Source organism: Trachinotus anak, unplaced genomic scaffold, assembly GCF_046630095.1.
Source record: "Trachinotus anak isolate AG129_WGS33_773 ecotype Australia unplaced genomic scaffold, CSIRO_AGI_Tana_v1 ptg000020l, whole genome shotgun sequence".
Lineage (NCBI taxonomy): Eukaryota > Metazoa > Chordata > Actinopteri > Carangiformes > Carangidae > Trachinotus > Trachinotus anak.
The window spans coordinates 7,769,290-7,788,033 of NW_027273871.1; the positions used below are offsets into that span (position 1 = coordinate 7,769,290).

General features: G+C 45.5%; 6 protein-coding genes across 6 annotated transcripts; 5 read left to right on the forward strand and 1 right to left on the reverse strand.

The window, feature by feature from the left end:
- The first annotated feature begins 2,677 nt into the window (after nt 1-2,677).
- LOC139637685 (histone H2B 3-like) lies at nt 2,678-3,134 on the forward strand. Its single transcript, XM_071506559.1, has one exon. The coding sequence runs from the start codon at nt 2,720-2,722 to the stop codon at nt 3,086-3,088; it is 369 nt and encodes a 122-aa protein (XP_071362660.1). The 5' UTR covers nt 2,678-2,719; the 3' UTR covers nt 3,089-3,134.
- A 2,034-nt stretch (nt 3,135-5,168) lies between these two features.
- Nucleotides 5,169-18,554, forward strand: LOC139637689 (histone H1-like). The gene is made up of 2 exons (XM_071506562.1): nt 5,169-7,553; nt 17,811-18,554. The coding sequence occupies exon 1, from the start codon at nt 6,596-6,598 to the stop codon at nt 7,271-7,273; it is 678 nt and encodes a 225-aa protein (XP_071362663.1). The 5' UTR covers nt 5,169-6,595; the 3' UTR covers nt 7,274-7,553; nt 17,811-18,554.
- On the forward strand, nt 9,562-10,072 carry LOC139637690 (histone H3). Its single transcript, XM_071506564.1, has one exon. The coding sequence runs from the start codon at nt 9,607-9,609 to the stop codon at nt 10,015-10,017; it is 411 nt and encodes a 136-aa protein (XP_071362665.1). The 5' UTR covers nt 9,562-9,606; the 3' UTR covers nt 10,018-10,072.
- On the reverse strand, nt 10,868-11,512 carry LOC139637691 (late histone H2A.L3). Its single transcript, XM_071506565.1, has one exon. The coding sequence runs from the start codon at nt 11,301-11,303 to the stop codon at nt 10,920-10,922; it is 384 nt and encodes a 127-aa protein (XP_071362666.1). The 5' UTR covers nt 11,304-11,512; the 3' UTR covers nt 10,868-10,919.
- LOC139637692 (histone H2B 1/2-like) lies at nt 14,664-15,761 on the forward strand. The gene has a single exon (XM_071506566.1). It carries the CDS (start codon nt 14,705-14,707, stop codon nt 15,074-15,076), a length of 372 nt encoding a protein of 123 aa, XP_071362667.1. The 5' UTR covers nt 14,664-14,704; the 3' UTR covers nt 15,077-15,761.
- LOC139637688 (histone H1-like) lies at nt 16,195-18,554 on the forward strand. Its single transcript, XM_071506561.1, has one exon. The coding sequence runs from the start codon at nt 16,543-16,545 to the stop codon at nt 17,557-17,559; it is 1,017 nt and encodes a 338-aa protein (XP_071362662.1). The 5' UTR covers nt 16,195-16,542; the 3' UTR covers nt 17,560-18,554.
- Nucleotides 18,555-18,744: the final 190 nt, after the last annotated feature.

Here is an 18,744-nt window from a genome sequence, read left to right on the forward strand (position 1 = left end):
ACCTTTATTGATTATTTGCCAAATCAAAATGTCATTATGAAAATGTATTAATTTACACAACATTAAACAGTAAATGGACATTCACCCATTCACACACACAGTCACACAGCACTTACATCTACAGGTGGAGCTTCTCCCGGTTGCTCCCACACTGATATAACAGCGCTCATCGGCTGTTTTGGGCTCGTTGCCTTGTCTAAGGACACTTCTGATTGGTGGTCGACCCGCTCTACCTCCTGAGCCTTACATCCCTCTGTGTAGGAATCCTTCACACACTCGATGGTTATCTGGCTGAGCCTCGTCTCTGTGCCCACACGTTCAGGACGGCGAAGCTGCCTCCGAAGCCACGTGGCTCCAGCAGACAGGAGGACACGAGGCTGTCTGCTGCCAGCTTCTTCACAAACCATAATGCACCTCAGCAAAGTCAAAACTAATTTAACAAAGTGAAATTTTTTCATCATCAGTAACTTAATAACTTTCATCAGTAAAAAAAGAACTTTGACTCCGTTGATGCTGAACCACGGGTTGAGCTTGTCCAAAATGAGTCCAAAATCCAGGCTCATGTTTTGGAGATAAGTCCACGGAGACACAGCAACTACGGCCATCCTCTGCTTCTACCTGAAGAGGGAACAGCTCTGGTTCACATTAGCTGGGTGGAGTCAGAGTTCACATCCAGAGCCATAGAGACAGAGGGTTGCAGCAGTGCCGAGTCTCAACTGTATCCTGACCAATAACAGCAGGTTTGAGGTTCATGTTAATATTTGAGAGTTTAACAAAGACGTCACGCTGATGTTTCAGTCCATAACAATGTTCTTTACACAGCAAACTGACAGAACCTCTACCTCCTCAGGACAGACCGTCAGTGTTTCTGATGTTGAGTCTTTGTGGAATGAAATGAGGAGTTTCTGGTGTAGACACTTTATTAGTGTTCAGAGTGCAGCAATAATCAGAGCACAGAGAAATAAAGATCACCACCAACACGAAGAAACAAGTGGAGAAGGAAATAAAGTTTGGGTGGTGAGCGGTCGGACCGGAGGAAACTGGTTGTACTGAGGGAATCTGGACTCATGAGCTCAGTGTCTCTAACATCCTTCACTTCAAATCACACATGTTCACTGTTTCTGTGGTTTTCACACCAGATTCACGCGTGTGATTGTGTTGAACTGATCCAGATCTGAGTGGACCCCGACCCCAGTGGACTCCACAGCTGATCTCAGCTCGGAGACTCTGAGACTGGGATCAGGAGCTGGCTGAGACTCACAGGGATCTGGTTCTGGTCTCAGCCGGTTCAGATGTGAAGTGAAGCAGGTGAAACGTTCAGGTTTCCTCCGACAGAAACATCCACAGTGAATAAATCCACCCGAACAATCTACAGCTGTGAAAAGTTTTCAGCCTCATCAGCCGAAGGAAACGAAACCTTAGCTGTGATCAGATGGTCTGACAGGAAGCGACACTGACTCTGGATCAGTGCAACAGCAACACCTGCTGGACAACACACTCACCTGCACTCAGCACTGCAGACAGTACACGGCGTCAGTAGTACCACCGAGTAGAAATACTTCAGTACTGCAGTGTGTGACTGCTGAGGAAACAAGGAGGAAGGAGAGGAAAGAAGGAGGCAGCTAGGAAAGGAAACACAGGGAAAGTGAAAATAAGGATTTTAATGTTTTTATTCTCTTATTCTTTTCTCAGAATTTGCTTTAATGATCATTTCTCCTCCTCAGTGTGAACAGTGATCCAGGATTCATCCTTCTTCTGTAGCAGCTGCAGATTTTTGTTCACATTAAGAAACGCGATCACCAGCTAATCTGTGCTGCATCTGTGTCACTGTCTGATATTTTAAATTACATATGAACATATCGATATAGTTCATGTGACGCAAAAAGGAGCTGGGACGTGTTCGGTTTCATTGAGGCTCTGTGAGGATGGTGGAAATCCCTTCAGATCAGCAGTAACCTGTTGTGATCTATTGGTACATGATCAATATCGATACAGGATCAAGTTTCTCTTCAGGAGTCAAACGTTCAGACTCTGTTTTAACTGTAATAAAACCAGGACATTGTGGGAGGCTCTCCATTATTGGAAAACATCCAATAATAACACAGTTACAACACTAATATACCAACTAGTCCAATTGGAAAACATAAATACTGAGTTTGGGAATAAAATTTAATACTTTTAGCAAAATATTTTATATATATTATATATATACTGTATATGTTGTTACTTAAAAACTACACTGATATTTGATGCACTTCTAAATGAGATAAAATTATATCAGAAATATGTGAAGTTCTATCTTATTATAAAAAGCCCAACATCTATATTGTTATCTCTGAACCTTAATACCTGACTGACCACTGATTTTGTCCCTTTAACTTTTAAAAAAATATTTATTTATTTATTTAAATGTATTTCATTATATTATCATTTTATCTGAATTATAATGCTCTTTTTTTGCTGCTGCTCACTGAGCTGTTTTCCTGTTTTATAATTATCTTGAATGTAATTTATGCCTGTTTGATGTGTAATAAAGATTGTTTAAAAAAAAAAAAGTCGGCTGTGGGGCAGTTACTGGGTTTGGCGCATGCTCAGTTCTGACTGAAAGTCAACCAATCCTGTGCGAGCAACAGCACACTGACATTAGCATGAGGCGGATATAAAGCCGCGCCGTCGCTGAGCGGATGATTATCCACCAGAAGAGAAACAGGAAGGAAACATGCCTGACCCCGTGAAAGCGCCGAAGAAGGGCTCTAAGAAGGCCGTGTCTAAAGCCACCAAGACCGGCAAGAAGAAGAGGAAGACCCGCAGGGAGAGCTACGCCATCTACGTGTACAAGGTGCTGAAGCAGGTCCACCCCGACACCGGTATCTCCTCCAAGGCCATGCTGATCATGAACTCCTTCGTCAGCGACATCTTCGAGCGGATCGCCGGGGAGTCCTCCCGCCTGGCTCAGTACAACAAGCGCTCCACCATCACCTCCAGGGAGATCCAGACCGCCGTGCGCCTGCTGCTGCCCGGGGAGCTGGCCAAGCACGCCGTGTCCGAGGGCACCAAGGCCGTCACCAAGTACACCAGCTCCAAGTAAACCTGCCGCTTACTGCAGAGACACAAAGGCCCTTTTCAGGGCCACACACCCGCTCTGAGAGCTCACTTCCCGCCAAGCCTCTGACCCACAGCCGCTTCTCCATCAGTCCTCATTGTTCTCAGGAAACAGCGCGGATCTTAGTTATTCTGCTTCACTGCACCTCCACGACGCTTCACAGCAGCTGGAGCCGCTTTACGGCATCGACACACTGATCCCTCAGACCTGTTTATTTTCCATATGTTGATATGCTGTTAATTAGTATTTATATAGGGCAGGGACTAAGATCACAGCTGGTTCCAGATCCAGGTGATGAATCTAATGGGACAGGTGAGTTACAGGCCCCGTTCAGACCAGATGTGGCCACTAGTGATGGGACGTCTGGTTCAGCTCCCAAAGAAGAGCTGTCTCTCTCGACTCCTGAACGGCTCTTAATTTAGGATTTTATTTTATTTTTTTTTGTAGGCCTTTATTTTACCATAACTTTGCAAAAATTAAAGGTTTGTGTTAAACCCTTTCATGTTCAGTGTTTATGAGAAGCCTTATAATTGCCTAATTTTGTGCATTTATTCTGTTACAAAACAGTTCTTCCTTTTAATATTTTAATCAAACACTTTTATTGCACAAATGAACAAAAAACTGCAAACAAATCCACAGAACCGAACTCAAGCAAACAGTATTAATGTCCTCAGTGAAGGCTGGCATTCAGACGGTCTAATCAGGCCCGTCACAGTTTCATAATGATGATGTTTTCACCTGACTCCACCTGCGTCATCTCTGCAGAGCTCGTCACTAAAATGTTGGACTGCTCCTTTAAGAAAAGTGTAGACACATACAGAGGTGCGCCGGACCCTCCGTCTGATTGGCCAAAAGGGAAGCGGGATCTGCTCACAGGTGGAGACGGTTTTAAAGCAGGTGTGAACAGGACCACTATGGGATGTACTGATTGTTGATGTGTGAGTTAAACGAGCAGATGATGTTCAGCTCCTCAGTCCATTTAAAAAATACCTGGACTGGCCCAAACACCAAATCCCCCTGACCGAGGCTCGTGGTACATCCCCGATAAACACTCGGCTGTTTCAAGAGATTTTTTGATGAGGATTTAATCCAAACGTTACCCACCTTCAGTGCCGCCTCCTCTGTGACACTCAGGACCATCAAAAGTGAAGAATTATATTATGAACACTTTATATTAATGGGTTTGTTAATACTTAAAGCTCCATATTTTAACTTCTGTGTTTTATCTGTGTTTTTTTTTTAACTTTATTTTTTCATGTTTTTTTTTGTACAAAACTTGGGCAGCATCGGTGTAATGAACAAAAGTAGGTATGGGTACAATATGATGTGGCTGAGTGATACAAATGCGAGCCACGCACTGCCCGTATAGACACAAAAGAAACAACAGAAAAGGAGAGAAGAACAACAGTATATGTCTATATATGTCTAAATAATCATACACATCCATACACAGCCGCACACACACGAACACTCACAGGAACAAAACATGAGAGAACAGTGGGGTAGTAGGTCGTATGTCATACATTCCTTCATTTTGGCTGATTAACCGTGGGAGGTTCTGTGTTGAGCCATCTTCTTGTTATGGCTTTTCTGCTGGCGGCCATGAAGATTTGTAGGAGGTATCTGTCTTTTTTTGGTAATTCTGTGTCCATATTGGTAGAATGATAAACAAGTGAAATTAAAATTATGCTGCAAGACTTCACTGATAAAATGTTGGTTGTAGTCCTGTCTGTTTAGACTTCTGCTTTGGTGTTATGAAGAATTGGATATAAAAAATCCCTCCGCAGTTGTGAGGCTGTAGTAGTGATTTGTGTGTTAGTTACATTTGTCCAGTCTTCAGAAGTGATTACGATTCCCAGCTCTTTTTCCCATTTAATATAGTTTGTTGAATGACCTCTTAATTCAGCTATATGTCTATATAGTTTGCCAGTGATCTTTCTGGACAGTTTTGTATTATAGGCTTTGATAAACATTTTGGTAATACCTGATATATTATATAAGTCCTTATAGAATTATATAGTACCTATAGAAATCCTGCCGAGCAAGGCCGTATTTATCAGATATGGTCTTGAAGTCATAAATTCCTGGTTTTCAATGAATAGACCTAATGTGGAGAGTCCTTTTCTTGTCCATTGAGTCCTTTAAGTTGTTTCACCAGGCCAAACCAGGTTTCTATAGAGAATCTAACCCACTGGATATCATGTTGTTTAGCCGCCACTGGGCTTCCTAAAAGGCTCTGTATAGGCCTGTCTGACAGTGATAACTCAACATCTTTCCATTTTGCGAAGTAGTCTTTATTGCACCAGAGCAGCAGTGGTCTTATTGTGCCGCTAGGTAGTAATCTTTGAGCCTCGGTGTTTATCTGAGTGTCGATCACCATCAGAAGATATATCTGTGGTTTAAGAACCAAAAACCATCTCAGTGTAGTTTTACATCTCCTCTCTCAGGCTTCTCTCTGGAGCTCTAGTAAGAACAGGTCAGTCAGCCAATCAGAGGAGAGGATCTGAGCCTCTCTGTGACTGCTCTGTTGTGACATCACAAAGTTCCAGAAGTCCTGACGGCTGGTTTTAAGGCTCAGTGTCTGAATACAGGCTGTGTGCATTTCTCTGTGGACTGAGGATTTGATACTTTCACAGTATTAATATAGAACCTAGACCTGCTTTATAACCAGTGAATCAAATGGCCACTTTATGAGTCTGTTCGTGTGAAATCAGTCCAGTTTAATGAGTTTATATCTGTCTTCATGTGGAGGTGAAATTAAATCTGAAATGTTGTGAAGCGGAGCAGGTTTTACTCAGGTGTGAGGATCAGCTCCAGATCATGTGAGTGACGTAGTGAGGTGTGTGTGAATGGACGGGTCTGATTTATCACGTCACAGAGCATCTTTACACAACCTGCAGCTGATTACAGGCAGAGACACACACCTGTCACACACCTGTCACACACCTGTCACACACCTGTCCACCGTGTCCGGCCCCTGACTCCAGGAGTCGGACACGGAGAGTCTCCCCCAGCGGACCGGCCTGAGGCAGGAGGCCGCCTGAGCGGCTCCGTCACCGGCAGCGCCCGTGTGTTTACCGCCAGGAGAACCGCGGTGATTGCAGCTGATTACGGCTCCGAGCTCCGGGGTTTCCCGCCGCACTCGGTCCCCACACGTCTCTGCTGCCTGGATCTCCACCGACACGGATCAAACTCGTCGCTTTTAGTCGCTTTTGGAGGCGAAATGTGGAGAGAAGCAGCAGCGAGCTGCACAAAGCGAGCGAGTGTGAGAGCGGAGAGCAGCCTCCCGCAGGGGAACTCCAGAGCCCCGGTCCCCGGACAGGAGCTCCGGCCGACGGGCAGGAAGCGTCCTCCTCGCCGCGGCAGCAGCCGCGTCCAGCAGCCTTCATCCAGAGACACTTTGAGGGACAAACCGAGGAGGAGAAAACACAAGTGTCGCCATGTTGGAGCGCGGCGGCGGAGCGGCCGGCAGCTTCACTCTCCACGGTTCTCATGGCCTTTATAAGTCCCGCCTCCTGCGCTGAGCCCGGACACCGTCACCGAGACTCCGCAGACTCACGCTCAGACATGGCAGAGGAAGCTCCGGCAGCCGCCCCGGCCAAGGCCCCGGCCAAGGCCCCGAAGAAGAAGAGCGCCCCCCGGCCCAAGAAGGACGGACCCAGCCTCCCGAAGCTGATCGTCGGCGCCGTGGCCGAGTCCAAGGAGCGCAAGGGGACGTCGCTGGCGGCGCTCAAGAAAGCTCTGGCCGCCAAAGGCGTCGACGTCACCAAGGCCAACAAGCGCGTCAACACCGCCGTCATCAAGCTGGTGGCCGCCGGGACCCTGACCCAGACCAGAGGCACCGGGGCGGCCGGCTCCTTCAAGCTCGCCAAGAAGGAGCCCCAAGCCGCCAAACCGGCCAAGAAGGTGGTCCCCAAGAAGCCCGCCGCTAAAGCCAAGAAGCCCGCGGCTAAAGCCAAGAAGCCCGCGGCTAAAGCCAAGAAGCCCGCCGCGGCCAAGAAGGTGGCGGCCAAGAAGTCCCCGAAGAAGAGCCCCGCCAAGAAACCCGCCAAGAAGGTGGTCAAGAAGAGCCCCAAGAAGGCGGCCGCCAACAAGCCGAAGGCCGCCAAGAAGCCGCAGGCCAAGAAAACTCCCGCCAAGAAGCCCGCCGCCAAGAAGGCCAAGAAGTGAAGCGGACCCGTCAGACCCGGACCCGGAACAACCAAAGGCTCTTTTAAGAGCCGCCACAGCTTCTGGAGAGCAGCTCCCGCTCTGCCTGGTGTTCCTAATATTTTGACCCATCTCACATTTACAGAGCTCTCACATAAAGGCCTTAAAGGTTGAGATATAAAGACAGAAACTAGTGACCGAGCCTCTCTCCTGACGTTAATAAGCCTTTATTCATCATATAGTCATGTTGTTGCTCCACTTGAAGAAATCAGAAACATTTGATTCTGGTTTTGACTTGACTGTTGCAGCATTAGTGACTGACCAGAGACCAGTTCACATCAGATAATTATAATTATAATAATAATAATAATAATGAAGTGTCCCTCTGACCAGCTGGTGCTTTTATCATGATAGTATCTGCTCAACATCTGGACTCAATCACAGCTGTGGAGCTGAAGAGCAGCTGCTGTTCCTATTATTTTGATCACATCAGTAAAAGCAACACCTGTGTGCAACACAACACAGGTGAACAACAGCAGAACAATGAGCAGTGTCAGAAACAGCCTGAGTGAGGGAGGTGGTTATTACTGTTTGTGATGATGAGACAATGAGCAACTACAGGACGAATGTTTTCTTGTTAAGTCTCACAGAAAGTACATCTGTAATCAGTATCTATAAGTGTAAATAAAATAAATATATATGTAAATAAATAAAATGTACAATCTCAGTGGGGCCCACCAAGCTTTGTGCCAGTTAGTTTCCTGGTGTTGAAGAACTTTTTCTAAACTGTTGCTGCATCTTTTCCTCATGATGTCAAAGCCATAAATATAAGTGTTTGTACAGGTCTGACCTCATGTTGCTTTGTTAGGACGATATTTCATCAGATATCGATTCGATTTTGAAATGAAATGGTTCAGCAGCAGCAGCTGACCATGAAATAAGACTTAAAAATATAATGTTTTGTTGTAAAAATAATGACTTTTTCCTTCCAGTGATACATTCACCATGTGTTTCTACACCACGAGAACTTAAACACATCCGAAACACAACAAAGTGAACATGAAGGACTCACTACAGGACTGACCTGATGAACTGCTTTTCTATAGATAAACAAATTAATTCATTAAAACTGTGCAGTGATTTGATTTGAAATCATCACATTTGAGCATCATGATGAAAATCTGTGTGAAAATTAAATACAAATGAGAACTAGTTGTGTGATAATGAATATTCACTTTAAAGAATTGTAATGTAAAATAACAGTGAAACACTAGTGATTTTACTGCTATTTCACGGTGTGTGTACTGTAATGTATTTACCAGTATATAACTGTATATTGGAATACATGACAGTAGAACAACTGGCCTTAAATATAATTTTACAGCATGGTACTTTTGCATTTAATTCCTATGAATGCCTGTTTTTTTTTTTTTTTTGGGGGGGGGGGGTACACATAATAATATTGCTGTAGTTAATTACATGTTCTCAGTACAAGAAAGCTGGACGGACCAGTGAGATAGGACGACTGCAGAGTTTGGTCGGTATCCTCAGTCACCAACGACGAGCGCCCGTAAAACAAGCAAAAAAATGAGCTCGGGTTGATACGGAACAACAAACTTATAAACTTTCGGAAAGTTCTGTGACAAACTGTCTTTGACTACAAACACGTATTTTCAGCTTAAGTGTTTGTTGCATTTAGGAACAGCAAAGTACTGTATGTTAGCCAAACACAGTGATGCTAAGCTAATATGACAATATCAGAATCAGAGTCAGTTTTACTGTTTATATGTTTCCATGTACAAGGAATTTGTGCTGGTGTTTGGTGCAAAACAGTAACATAAATAAACTTAAAGTAAAATTAAAGTTAAAAATAAAATATTTACAACAAAGAGGTGGAATATTTACAATAATAATAAAAATGTGGGGAATTTAGTGCAAAAAAATATAGAAAATGTACAAAATATATAAATAAGTAAATATATAATTCAGTTTAAATGAACATTTAAACAGTATTTTACAATTATTAGGAAACACAGTTTTATACTGTTGTAAATCCACCGTAAATTTACAACAATTCTTTACATCATTGATTCAAGTCATAAAAACATCTGAACGTTGTTGTTGTTGTTGTTGTTGTTTCTCTTTTCTTCTTCTGCTCTTCAGAGGCCGTTAGCAGCCGCGCTTCCTGATTGGTTCACTTTAAATCCTCCTTGTCCAATAGCTGATGAGCTGCAGCCCGCGCTGCTCCCTCCTGGACCAATCAGCGGTGGCCTCGCCTCGGCAGCCCCGGTATAAAGCCGCTGCTGGCGGACACACAGCCTCCAGACTGTCGCTGAACTCACCGACTCGCTGCCATGGCCAGAACCAAGCAGACCGCCCGTAAGTCCACCGGAGGAAAGGCTCCCAGGAAGCAGCTGGCCACCAAGGCTGCCCGCAAGAGCGCCCCGGCCACCGGCGGCGTGAAGAAGCCTCACCGCTACAGGCCCGGTACCGTGGCCCTCAGGGAGATCCGCCGCTACCAGAAGTCCACCGAGCTGCTGATCCGCAAGCTGCCCTTCCAGCGCCTGGTCCGGGAGATCGCCCAGGACTTCAAGACCGACCTGCGCTTCCAGAGCTCCGCCGTCATGGCCCTGCAGGAGGCCAGCGAGGCCTACCTGGTCGGCCTGTTCGAGGACACCAACCTGTGCGCCATCCACGCCAAGAGGGTCACCATCATGCCCAAAGACATCCAGCTGGCCCGACGCATCCGGGGGGAGAGGGCGTAGAGCGACCCGGCCCGGGTCACAACACAACGGCTCTTTTCAGAGCCACACACACAACCGGAGAGACAACTCCTCTTTATTATATTATCATATATGAGCCCCCCCGCCCCCTATAGAGCTCCTGCTCATTCCCGTTACATGCCCAGTGTAAACATTATACAGATTATATTTATATTTCCTGTATGTTTTGCACCACGTTTCCCCATGTCTTTATCATTAGTGCAAATATCCCACATCTTTGTATATTTATCTTACTCTGCAGTAAAACTGATTCTGAGAAACAGGAAACTCTGTCACTGTTTGCACATGTATGTGGAAACATACCCGGCAATAAAACTGGTTCTGAACTCTATTATTATTATAATTATTATATGATCTCTTCCTGCCAAACTGAAATCAGTTCAGTCCTGAATCATTAAAAGGTGACAACAGTCTGAACTGTTACTGATCCACGTGTGGAGGGACATTAACTGTTGTACTGACAGAAACATACAGAAGATTTTATCAGAATATCACATTGTAAGGCTCAGTTAACCTGGTTTATGGATCATGTCATATTAGAAGTAAAAGCAGGGAACTTCATCAGTTTTTGTGAATGAATGTTTCCACTCGTTATTCCTTTAGAGCAGAGAACAAGGAACAGACCTGCAGCTCATATAAAACAGGAAGCACCAATAAAACCCTGACAAAGGGATAAGACTGGACTTACACCAGGAAAAGCTCCGGCTCTGCCGCCTGTTCAGCCCGGAGCCGGAGCCGGTTCCCGGGTGAGTGTTGGGGAAGGTGCAGTAGGTGAAAGGTGAGGAACAAGAAACGGATGATATGACACCGGAGGAGCCGCTTCTTAGACAGTTGTGTGGCTCTGAAAAGAACCGTTGTGTGGTGTTGGATCTGCTCCCGGGCGGCTACTTCTTGGCGGGCTTCTCGGTCTTCTTGGGCAGCAGCACCGCCTGGATGTTGGGCAGCACGCCGCCCTGAGCGATGGTCACTCCGCCCAGCAGCTTGTTCAGCTCCTCGTCGTTGCGGACCGCCAGCTGCAGGTGCCGGGGGATGATCCGGGTCTTCTTGTTGTCGCGGGCGGCGTTCCCGGCCAGCTCCAGGATCTCGGCGGTCAGGTACTCCAGCACCGCCGCCAGGTACACCGGGGCTCCGGCCCCCACCCGAGCCGCGTAGTTCCCCTTCCTCAGCAGCCTGTGGACGCGGCCCACCGGGAACTGGAGCCCGGCCCGGGAGGAGCGGCTCTTCGCCTTGGCTCTGGCCTTACCGGCACCCTTACCGCGTCCAGACATGTTTCCCGGTTTGAGCTTCGACCAAAACTAAAGATAAGAGTTCAAACAGAGAAACCCGAGTTTATATACAGACGAGCTGCTCGCTGATTGGTCAGACTGAGCGGAACAATGAGCGTCTGGTCAAAACAAAGCTCTTCTTCTTCTTCTTCTTCTTCTGCTGCTGCTGCTGCTGCTGCTGCTGCTGCTGCTGCTTCTTCTTCTTCTGCTGCTGCTTATTCTTCTGCTGCTGCTGCTGCTGCTTCTTCTTCTGCTGCTGCTGCTGCTGCTGCTGCTGCTGCTTCTTCTTCTGCTGCTTCTGCTGCTTCTTCTTCTTCTGCTGCTGCTGCTGCTTCTTCTTCTTCTGCTGCTGCTTCTTCTTCTTCTTCTGCTGCTTCTTCTTCTGCTGCTTCTGCTTCTTCTTCTTCTGCTGCTGCTGCTGCTGCTGCTGCTGCTGCTGCTGCTGCTTCTTCTTCTTCTATTGCTGCTACCGCTTCTTCTTCTTCTGCTGCTGCTGCTGCTTCTTCTTCTGCTGCTACTGCTGCTGCTTCTTCTATTGCTTCTTCTTCTTCTTCTTCTTCTTCTTCTTCTTCTTCAAATAAAACGCGGGAGCTCCAAATAAACTCCTGTATTATTTCCATGAATTTTACCTTCAACCTTCACAACCAGTCACATTCTGTTTTAACTTAATTTATATAAATTAAACTATTGTACCATATTCTAGTCTTCTTAGTAAAAAAAAAAAAAAAAAAACACTGACAGAAAGATGGAAGAAAGCAGCTTTTTTTCTTCACAGTCACAAAAACTGAAGTTGAAACTCTGGATTAACTTTGGTTTGTTGTTGATATCTAAATATAATCTGATTGGTTTAATTGTCTATGCAGATAAATGAGTCATAATAATAATAATTTAGCTGAAATTATTAATTGTTATTAATTATGTTACTGGTGGGTTTGTCCCACGCTGACACCAGAGACTTTCTAAAACAGGGAGACCTCCCACTGTCACAACTTCCTGTTGTAGAGTTTGTAGAGTTGTATCCTCATAATGATTGTTTTTGATATAATGGTCAGAGACATAGATATAGATCCATTAGAGTAGATTTTTTTCAGTTGTTGTGAAATGACTTTTCAGTGAAGCAGCAGCCACAGCTGGAAGCAGCACAGCTGGAAGCAGCTAACATCTGGCCTCTGTTACAGCAGATGTCAGGTTGTATTTAGTTTGAACCACATTCATTCAGCTTCATTCAAAGATGCTCTGTAGACTCCAGGTGACATGAAGAAGACTGTCCTGTCCAACCAGCAGACATCAGCAGAAAGCTTCTTCCCTGTAAGAAAAACAAAATGAAGTTATTTCTCATATCAGTTCTGATACACAATCAATAATGTATTTACAGAAACTGAAGTAAAATGTTCCTTTTTGTCTAGACGCAGCTGTAAATAATTATTTTAGCTGTTTAGAGATGTGGAGCCAGAACGTAGACGTCCACATGGAGGCGTGGACTAAAGGTTTTCCAGTAATCCAGTGTTACGATGTGTGAGGACAGAGACAGATCTCTGACATTCAGATATTACACATGGAGGCTTCATCCTCAACTCAGATTAAAATCTTTGAACACTGTCAGATCGGTTCCTCTGCACTGAAACATTTATTATACATTCATCACTGTCAGTAAAAAAAAATATGAAGCTTTACACACACAAGACTCTGATCTATGAAGAATAATTTCTCCGGTTCTGTTCTGGTCTCACTGTCATGTCATATTGAAATTACTTTAACATTTAAAAACTGAACTAAATGTAGTTTAAAAGTGAGCGTTTGAATATGAGCTGCAGGATTTCAGTTACTAGAAATTTACTCATTTATTCATTGATGCCACTGAGCAAGATTTTCAAATATAAAATAGACATCTGAAAATTTACACTCAGCTTTAACATCAATGCTTTTTCAACTGAAAAATCACCAAAATCATGTTCCTGGATCAGAATCTGAGGTTATAATCATAGATCTATAAACTTCTGTCTGATCTGTTTCATCTAAACTAAGCACAAAAAGTAAGGAAATTAGTGTTTGGTAGATTATTTCTTTGTTGTAACACTGCTTCTTGGCAATAAATCTTATACCATTGGAAAGTTTATTTCCCTTTTAAATGGCGCCACATTTGTGAGGAACATGCATTTGTGTGATGAGCAGTAGATCTGAGTATGTCGGTTGGGCCAATGAAAGATTTGCCAAATCTTCTCTGCCGACTCTTGTTTGGTGTTTTTGGTGGATTGGATGAGACATATTGGCAATTTAACAATTTATTCATTTAACAAACAGGAGCCTCAGCATTTGTCGCAAGTCAGCCGACGTGGTTGTGTTGGTCACTCTGGCACGAACAGCACATCCAAGCTGATCCCACAAGTGTTCGATGGGGCTGAGGTCAGGACTGCTGGCGGCCTGTTCCATCCTCTCCACTCCTAAGTTCTGGAGGTAGTCTCTGATAAACAAGAGTCAATAGCAACAGCAAAAAAAAAAAAAAAACTGTTTGCAAATCTTTCATGGGCGCAACCCACACACTCAGCTCCGCTGCTCATCCCTAAAATGCATGTTCCTCACAAATGTGGCGCCATTTAAAAGGGAAATAAACAGGCTTTCCAACGGTATAAGATTCATTGCTAAGAAGCATTGTTACAACAAAGAAATAATCTTCCAAACACTAATTTCCTACTTTTTGTGCTTAGTTTATATCTTATTTGAACTGATTACAGTTGAATAAATATATTGAAACATTTGCTCTAACAAACAGCAGATTCCAGCTCTTTGCACCCAAAATAAAAGTCTAATATATAATGTGATGAATAAAAATAATAAATAATGTAGTCTAGTGACTCTGTGGAACTGTGGAGACTAAATCGGATCCTGACCCACTGAGACTCAGACACAGAGGCGCCTCATCTACATGTCCCCCCCCCCCCCCCCCCCCCCCCCTTACATTGCACAGTGTAAATACTCACACTGAATATATTCATATATTTTCTACATTCCCCACATCTTTATTATTATTGTAAATATCCCACATCTTTGTTGTAAATATTTTGTCTTAATTTTATTTAAATTTTTGACTTGTAATTCTACCTTTAATTTTACTCTAAGTCTTTTTTATGTCACTGTTTTTCACCAAACACCAGCACAAAGTCCTTGTATGTGGAAACTCGGCAGTAAAACTGACTCTGACTCTGAGAAACCGACTGAATCAAACACGCATTGACCAGAATAACCGCTAATTCAAGTTTCCAACGCATGCGCAGTCCTACATACATGCGGAAGACAAACCAGCCAATCGCGTGTGAGCAACCGCGCACTTGTATTTGCATAGAGGGACATTTATTCGCGCTCCCGCAGAGACGGGGCATCAGTCTCAAGACAAACGAGAAGGAAGCATGCCTGACCCCGTGAAAGCGCCGAAGAAGGGCTCCAAGAAGGCCGTGTCCAAGTCCGTGTCCAAGACCGGCAAGAAGAAGAGGAAGACCCGCAGGGAGAGCTACGCCATCTACGTGTACAAGGTGCTGAAGCAGGTCCACCCCGACACCGGTATCTCCTCCAAGGCCATGCTGATCATGAACTCCTTCGTCAGCGACATCTTCGAGCGGATCGCCGGGGAGTCCTCCCGCCTGGCTCAGTACAACAAGCGCTCCACCATCACCTCCAGGGAGATCCAGACCGCCGTGCGCCTGCTGCTGCCCGGGGAGCTGGCCAAGCACGCCGTGTCCGAGGGCACCAAGGCCGTCACCAAGTACACCAGCTCCAAGTAAACCTGCCGCTTACTGTAGAGACACAAAGGCCCTTTTCAGGGCCACACACCCGCTCTGAGAGCTCACTTCCCGCCAAGCCTCTGACCCACAGCCGCTTCTCCATCAGTCCTCATTGTTCTCAGGAAACAGCGCGGATCTTAGTTATTCTGCTTCACTGCACCTCCACGACGCTTCACAGCAGCTGGAGCCGCTTTACGGCATCGACACACTGGTCCCTCAGACCTGTTTTATATAATATATTTTATATTCGTCAGGGACAGAGAGGATCACAGCCTGTCTGGTTTATTCTGTTCCCGCTTCTTGGTTATTAATCTGTAAAATCGATCATTTAATGTCTCAGATGCTTCACCATGTTCCCTGGCTGCTCCTGTCTCTGCTTCTTCTCCTGTCAGAACAAGATACTGAGCCGTAAACTGTGTGAACTACACTGAGAAACGTTTTGAGTGGTAAATAAAATAAGTCTACTGAATATCCCCTGATGCAGCGGTGACATTCAGACTCCACCAGGTCACTTCTCATGTTTACTGATGGATCCTCAGTCACAGGCCTGAGCAGCTCTAACCTTTATTGTGATAAGTTTCATTTAAGCCCCTGAAATGATCAGTTTGTGTAGATACTGTTAACATTACACCCGGGTGTCTCAAACCATTCAAAAATAAAGTAAACATTCATTTGCCACCTGGTAATTAAACTCCACCAGTACTTTTAGTTTGTGCTGCAGAGTTTAATACAAAGACATTCACACATTTTTCCGATGATCCTCATCGACCAGGCTGGAGACCCCCACCCCACCCCACCGACACCCCACCGACACCCCACCCCCCCTCAATTGCACATTTCTCACATATTCTTGTTTTTTATTTTGCAAATTATGCATATTTTTATTTTTAAATAATATATTTCACATTTGATATCTGCTCTGCTTTGTTTTTTATATATATTTTTCTTCTTCTGTGTTCATTGTTCTGAAGGAAGATTCCTCTCGTGTGAAAACCTTCCTGACAATAAACCTGATTCTGGTTCAGACTCGACAGTAAGATGAAGATACCGTTTTATGTCTGCTTGTGTACATGTACACATAAATGTATATCAGAGTAAATTTATACAGTGTAGAAGTAATTTGTCGAAATCACGTGACCTGGGCCTGAGAGAAGCGTTTCCGGTTTCAGTGGGAACCATAGACCGTGTGGTGGGAACAGACTCGGTTCTGATCCAGAGTGACACCGCCTCATGTCCCTTCACTGCTGCAGAATGAAAACTCTTTATGATCTGGATTCTGAAAATAACTTCACCGAGACGCTGTTTTCATCCAGCCCATGTTTGTCTGACAGTGGCCGGACTCGGAGCTCTGTTCCCGCAGAGCCACCAGGACTCAGCGCCCGTGTGTTTACCGCCAGGAGAACCGCGGTGATTGCAGCTGATTACGGCTCCGAGCTCCGGGGTTTCCCGCCCCACTCGGTCCCCACATGTCTCTGCTGCCTGGATCTCCACCGACACGGATCAAACTCGTCGCTTTTAGTCGCTTTTGGAGGCGAAATGTGGAGAGAAGCAGCAGCGAGCTGCACAAAGCGAGCGAGTGTGAGAGCGGAGAGAAGCCTCCCGCAGGGGAACTCCAGAGCCCCGGTCCCCGGACAGGAGCTCCGGCCGACGGGCAGGAAGCGTCCTCCTCGCCGCGGCAGCAGCCGCGTCCAGCAGCCTTCATCCAGAGACACTTTGAGGGACAAACCGAGGAGGAGAAAACACAAGTGTCGCCATGTTGGAGCGCGGCGGCGGAGCGGCCGGCAGCTTCACTCTCCACGGTTCTCATGGCCTTTATAAGTCCCGCCTCCTGCGCTGAGCCCGGACACCGTCACCGAGACTCCGCAGACTCACGCTCAGACATGGCAGAGGAAGCTCCGGCAGCCGCCCCGGCCAAGGCCCCGGCCAAGGCCCCGAAGAAGAAGAGCGCCCCCCGGCCCAAGAAGGACGGACCCAGCCTCCCGAAGCTGATCGTCGGCGCCGTGGCCGAGTCCAAGGAGCGCAAGGGGACGTCGCTGGCGGCGCTCAAGAAAGCTCTGGCCGCCAAAGGCGTCGACGTCACCAAGGCCAACAAGCGCGTCAACACCGCCGTCATCAAGCTGGTGGCCGCCGGGACCCTGACCCAGACCAGAGGCACCGGGGCGGCCGGCTCCTTCAAGCTCGCCAAGAAGGAGCCCCAAGCCGCCAAACCGGCCAAGAAGGTGGTCCCCAAGAAGCCCGCCGCTAAAGCCAAGAAGCCCGCGGCTAAAGCCAAGAAGCCCGCGGCTAAAGCCAAGAAGCCCGCCGCGGCCAAGAAGGTGGCGGCCAAGAAGTCCCCGAAGAAGAGCCCCGCCAAGAAACCCGCCAAGAAGGTGGTCAAGAAGAGCCCCAAGAAGGCGGCCGCCAACAAGCCGAAGGCCGCCAAGAAGCCGCAGGCCAAGAAAACTCCCGCCAAGAAGCCCGCCGCCAAGAAGGCCAAGAAGTGAAGCGGACCCGTCAGACCCGGACCCGGAACAACCAAAGGCTCTTTTAAGAGCCGCCACAGCTTCTGGAGAGCAGCTCCCGCTCTGCCTGGTGTTCCTAATATTTTGACCCATCTCACATTTACAGAGCTCTCACATAAAGGCCTTAAAGGTTGAGATATAAAGACAGAAACTAGTGACCGAGCCTCTCTCCTGACGTTAATAAGCCTTTATTCATCATATAGTCATGTTGTTGCTCCACTTGAAGAAATCAGAAACATCCGTGTACGTGAAATCAACCTGTGAAGAGAAATTAGATTTACAAAGAATAAATAAAAATAAAGATCATCAACTTTATTGGGTTCAACAGCTGATACCAAAACAACCTTTTTCATCCTTGTAATTCTGCCATAAACACAAGCAAATACTATTTTACAAAATTCAACTAGAATACAGACGACTAGAGGTGACAACTAATCATAAACATAATAAATACATATGAGCTGATGTGGACAGATAAATAGTAAGCTAACACAATTAAATGAACAAATACTGGTAAATATTCAGAAAAAAATATAGTGGGACTACTATATTACAGGAACAGAAAAAGAAAAAAATAGAAATGTAGAAACTCAATTAACTCAATTATGTAATTGTATAATAATGTCATAATTATTATTTACACCAGTCCAGATCAGATTCATCAGTGATTTTTAAAAATATATGTAACTGCTGTTTGTGTTGTCAGGTGGAGCAACACCACAACAACAACACAATCTCTAAAACAACAATATAACTAAACACACATAAAACAATCCAAAAAGTTTATTATTAAAAAGTGGATTTCTGGACGTCAGAGATAACGATATCCTGAGGAAGTGAAATCACACTGAATCAGATCAACATGTGTTTCATGTCCATTTATTCAGTCATTAATTAATCATAATTACAACACAACACTTCAAAGCTTTATTTTTGTTTTATTATGTTTATTATTAAAAGAAACACAGTGACATTCAGTGAAATCTTGTTCTCCGTCTTCAGTTTCATCTCCAGCACTGAGACAGGCCCAGGACATGGTTAGCCTAGCTTAGCATAAACACTGGAAGCGGGGGAACTGAACTGTTAGCCTAGCTTAGCACAATGACTGGAAGCAGGGGAACTGAACTGTTAGCCTAGCTTAGCACAATGACTGGAAGCAGGGAAACT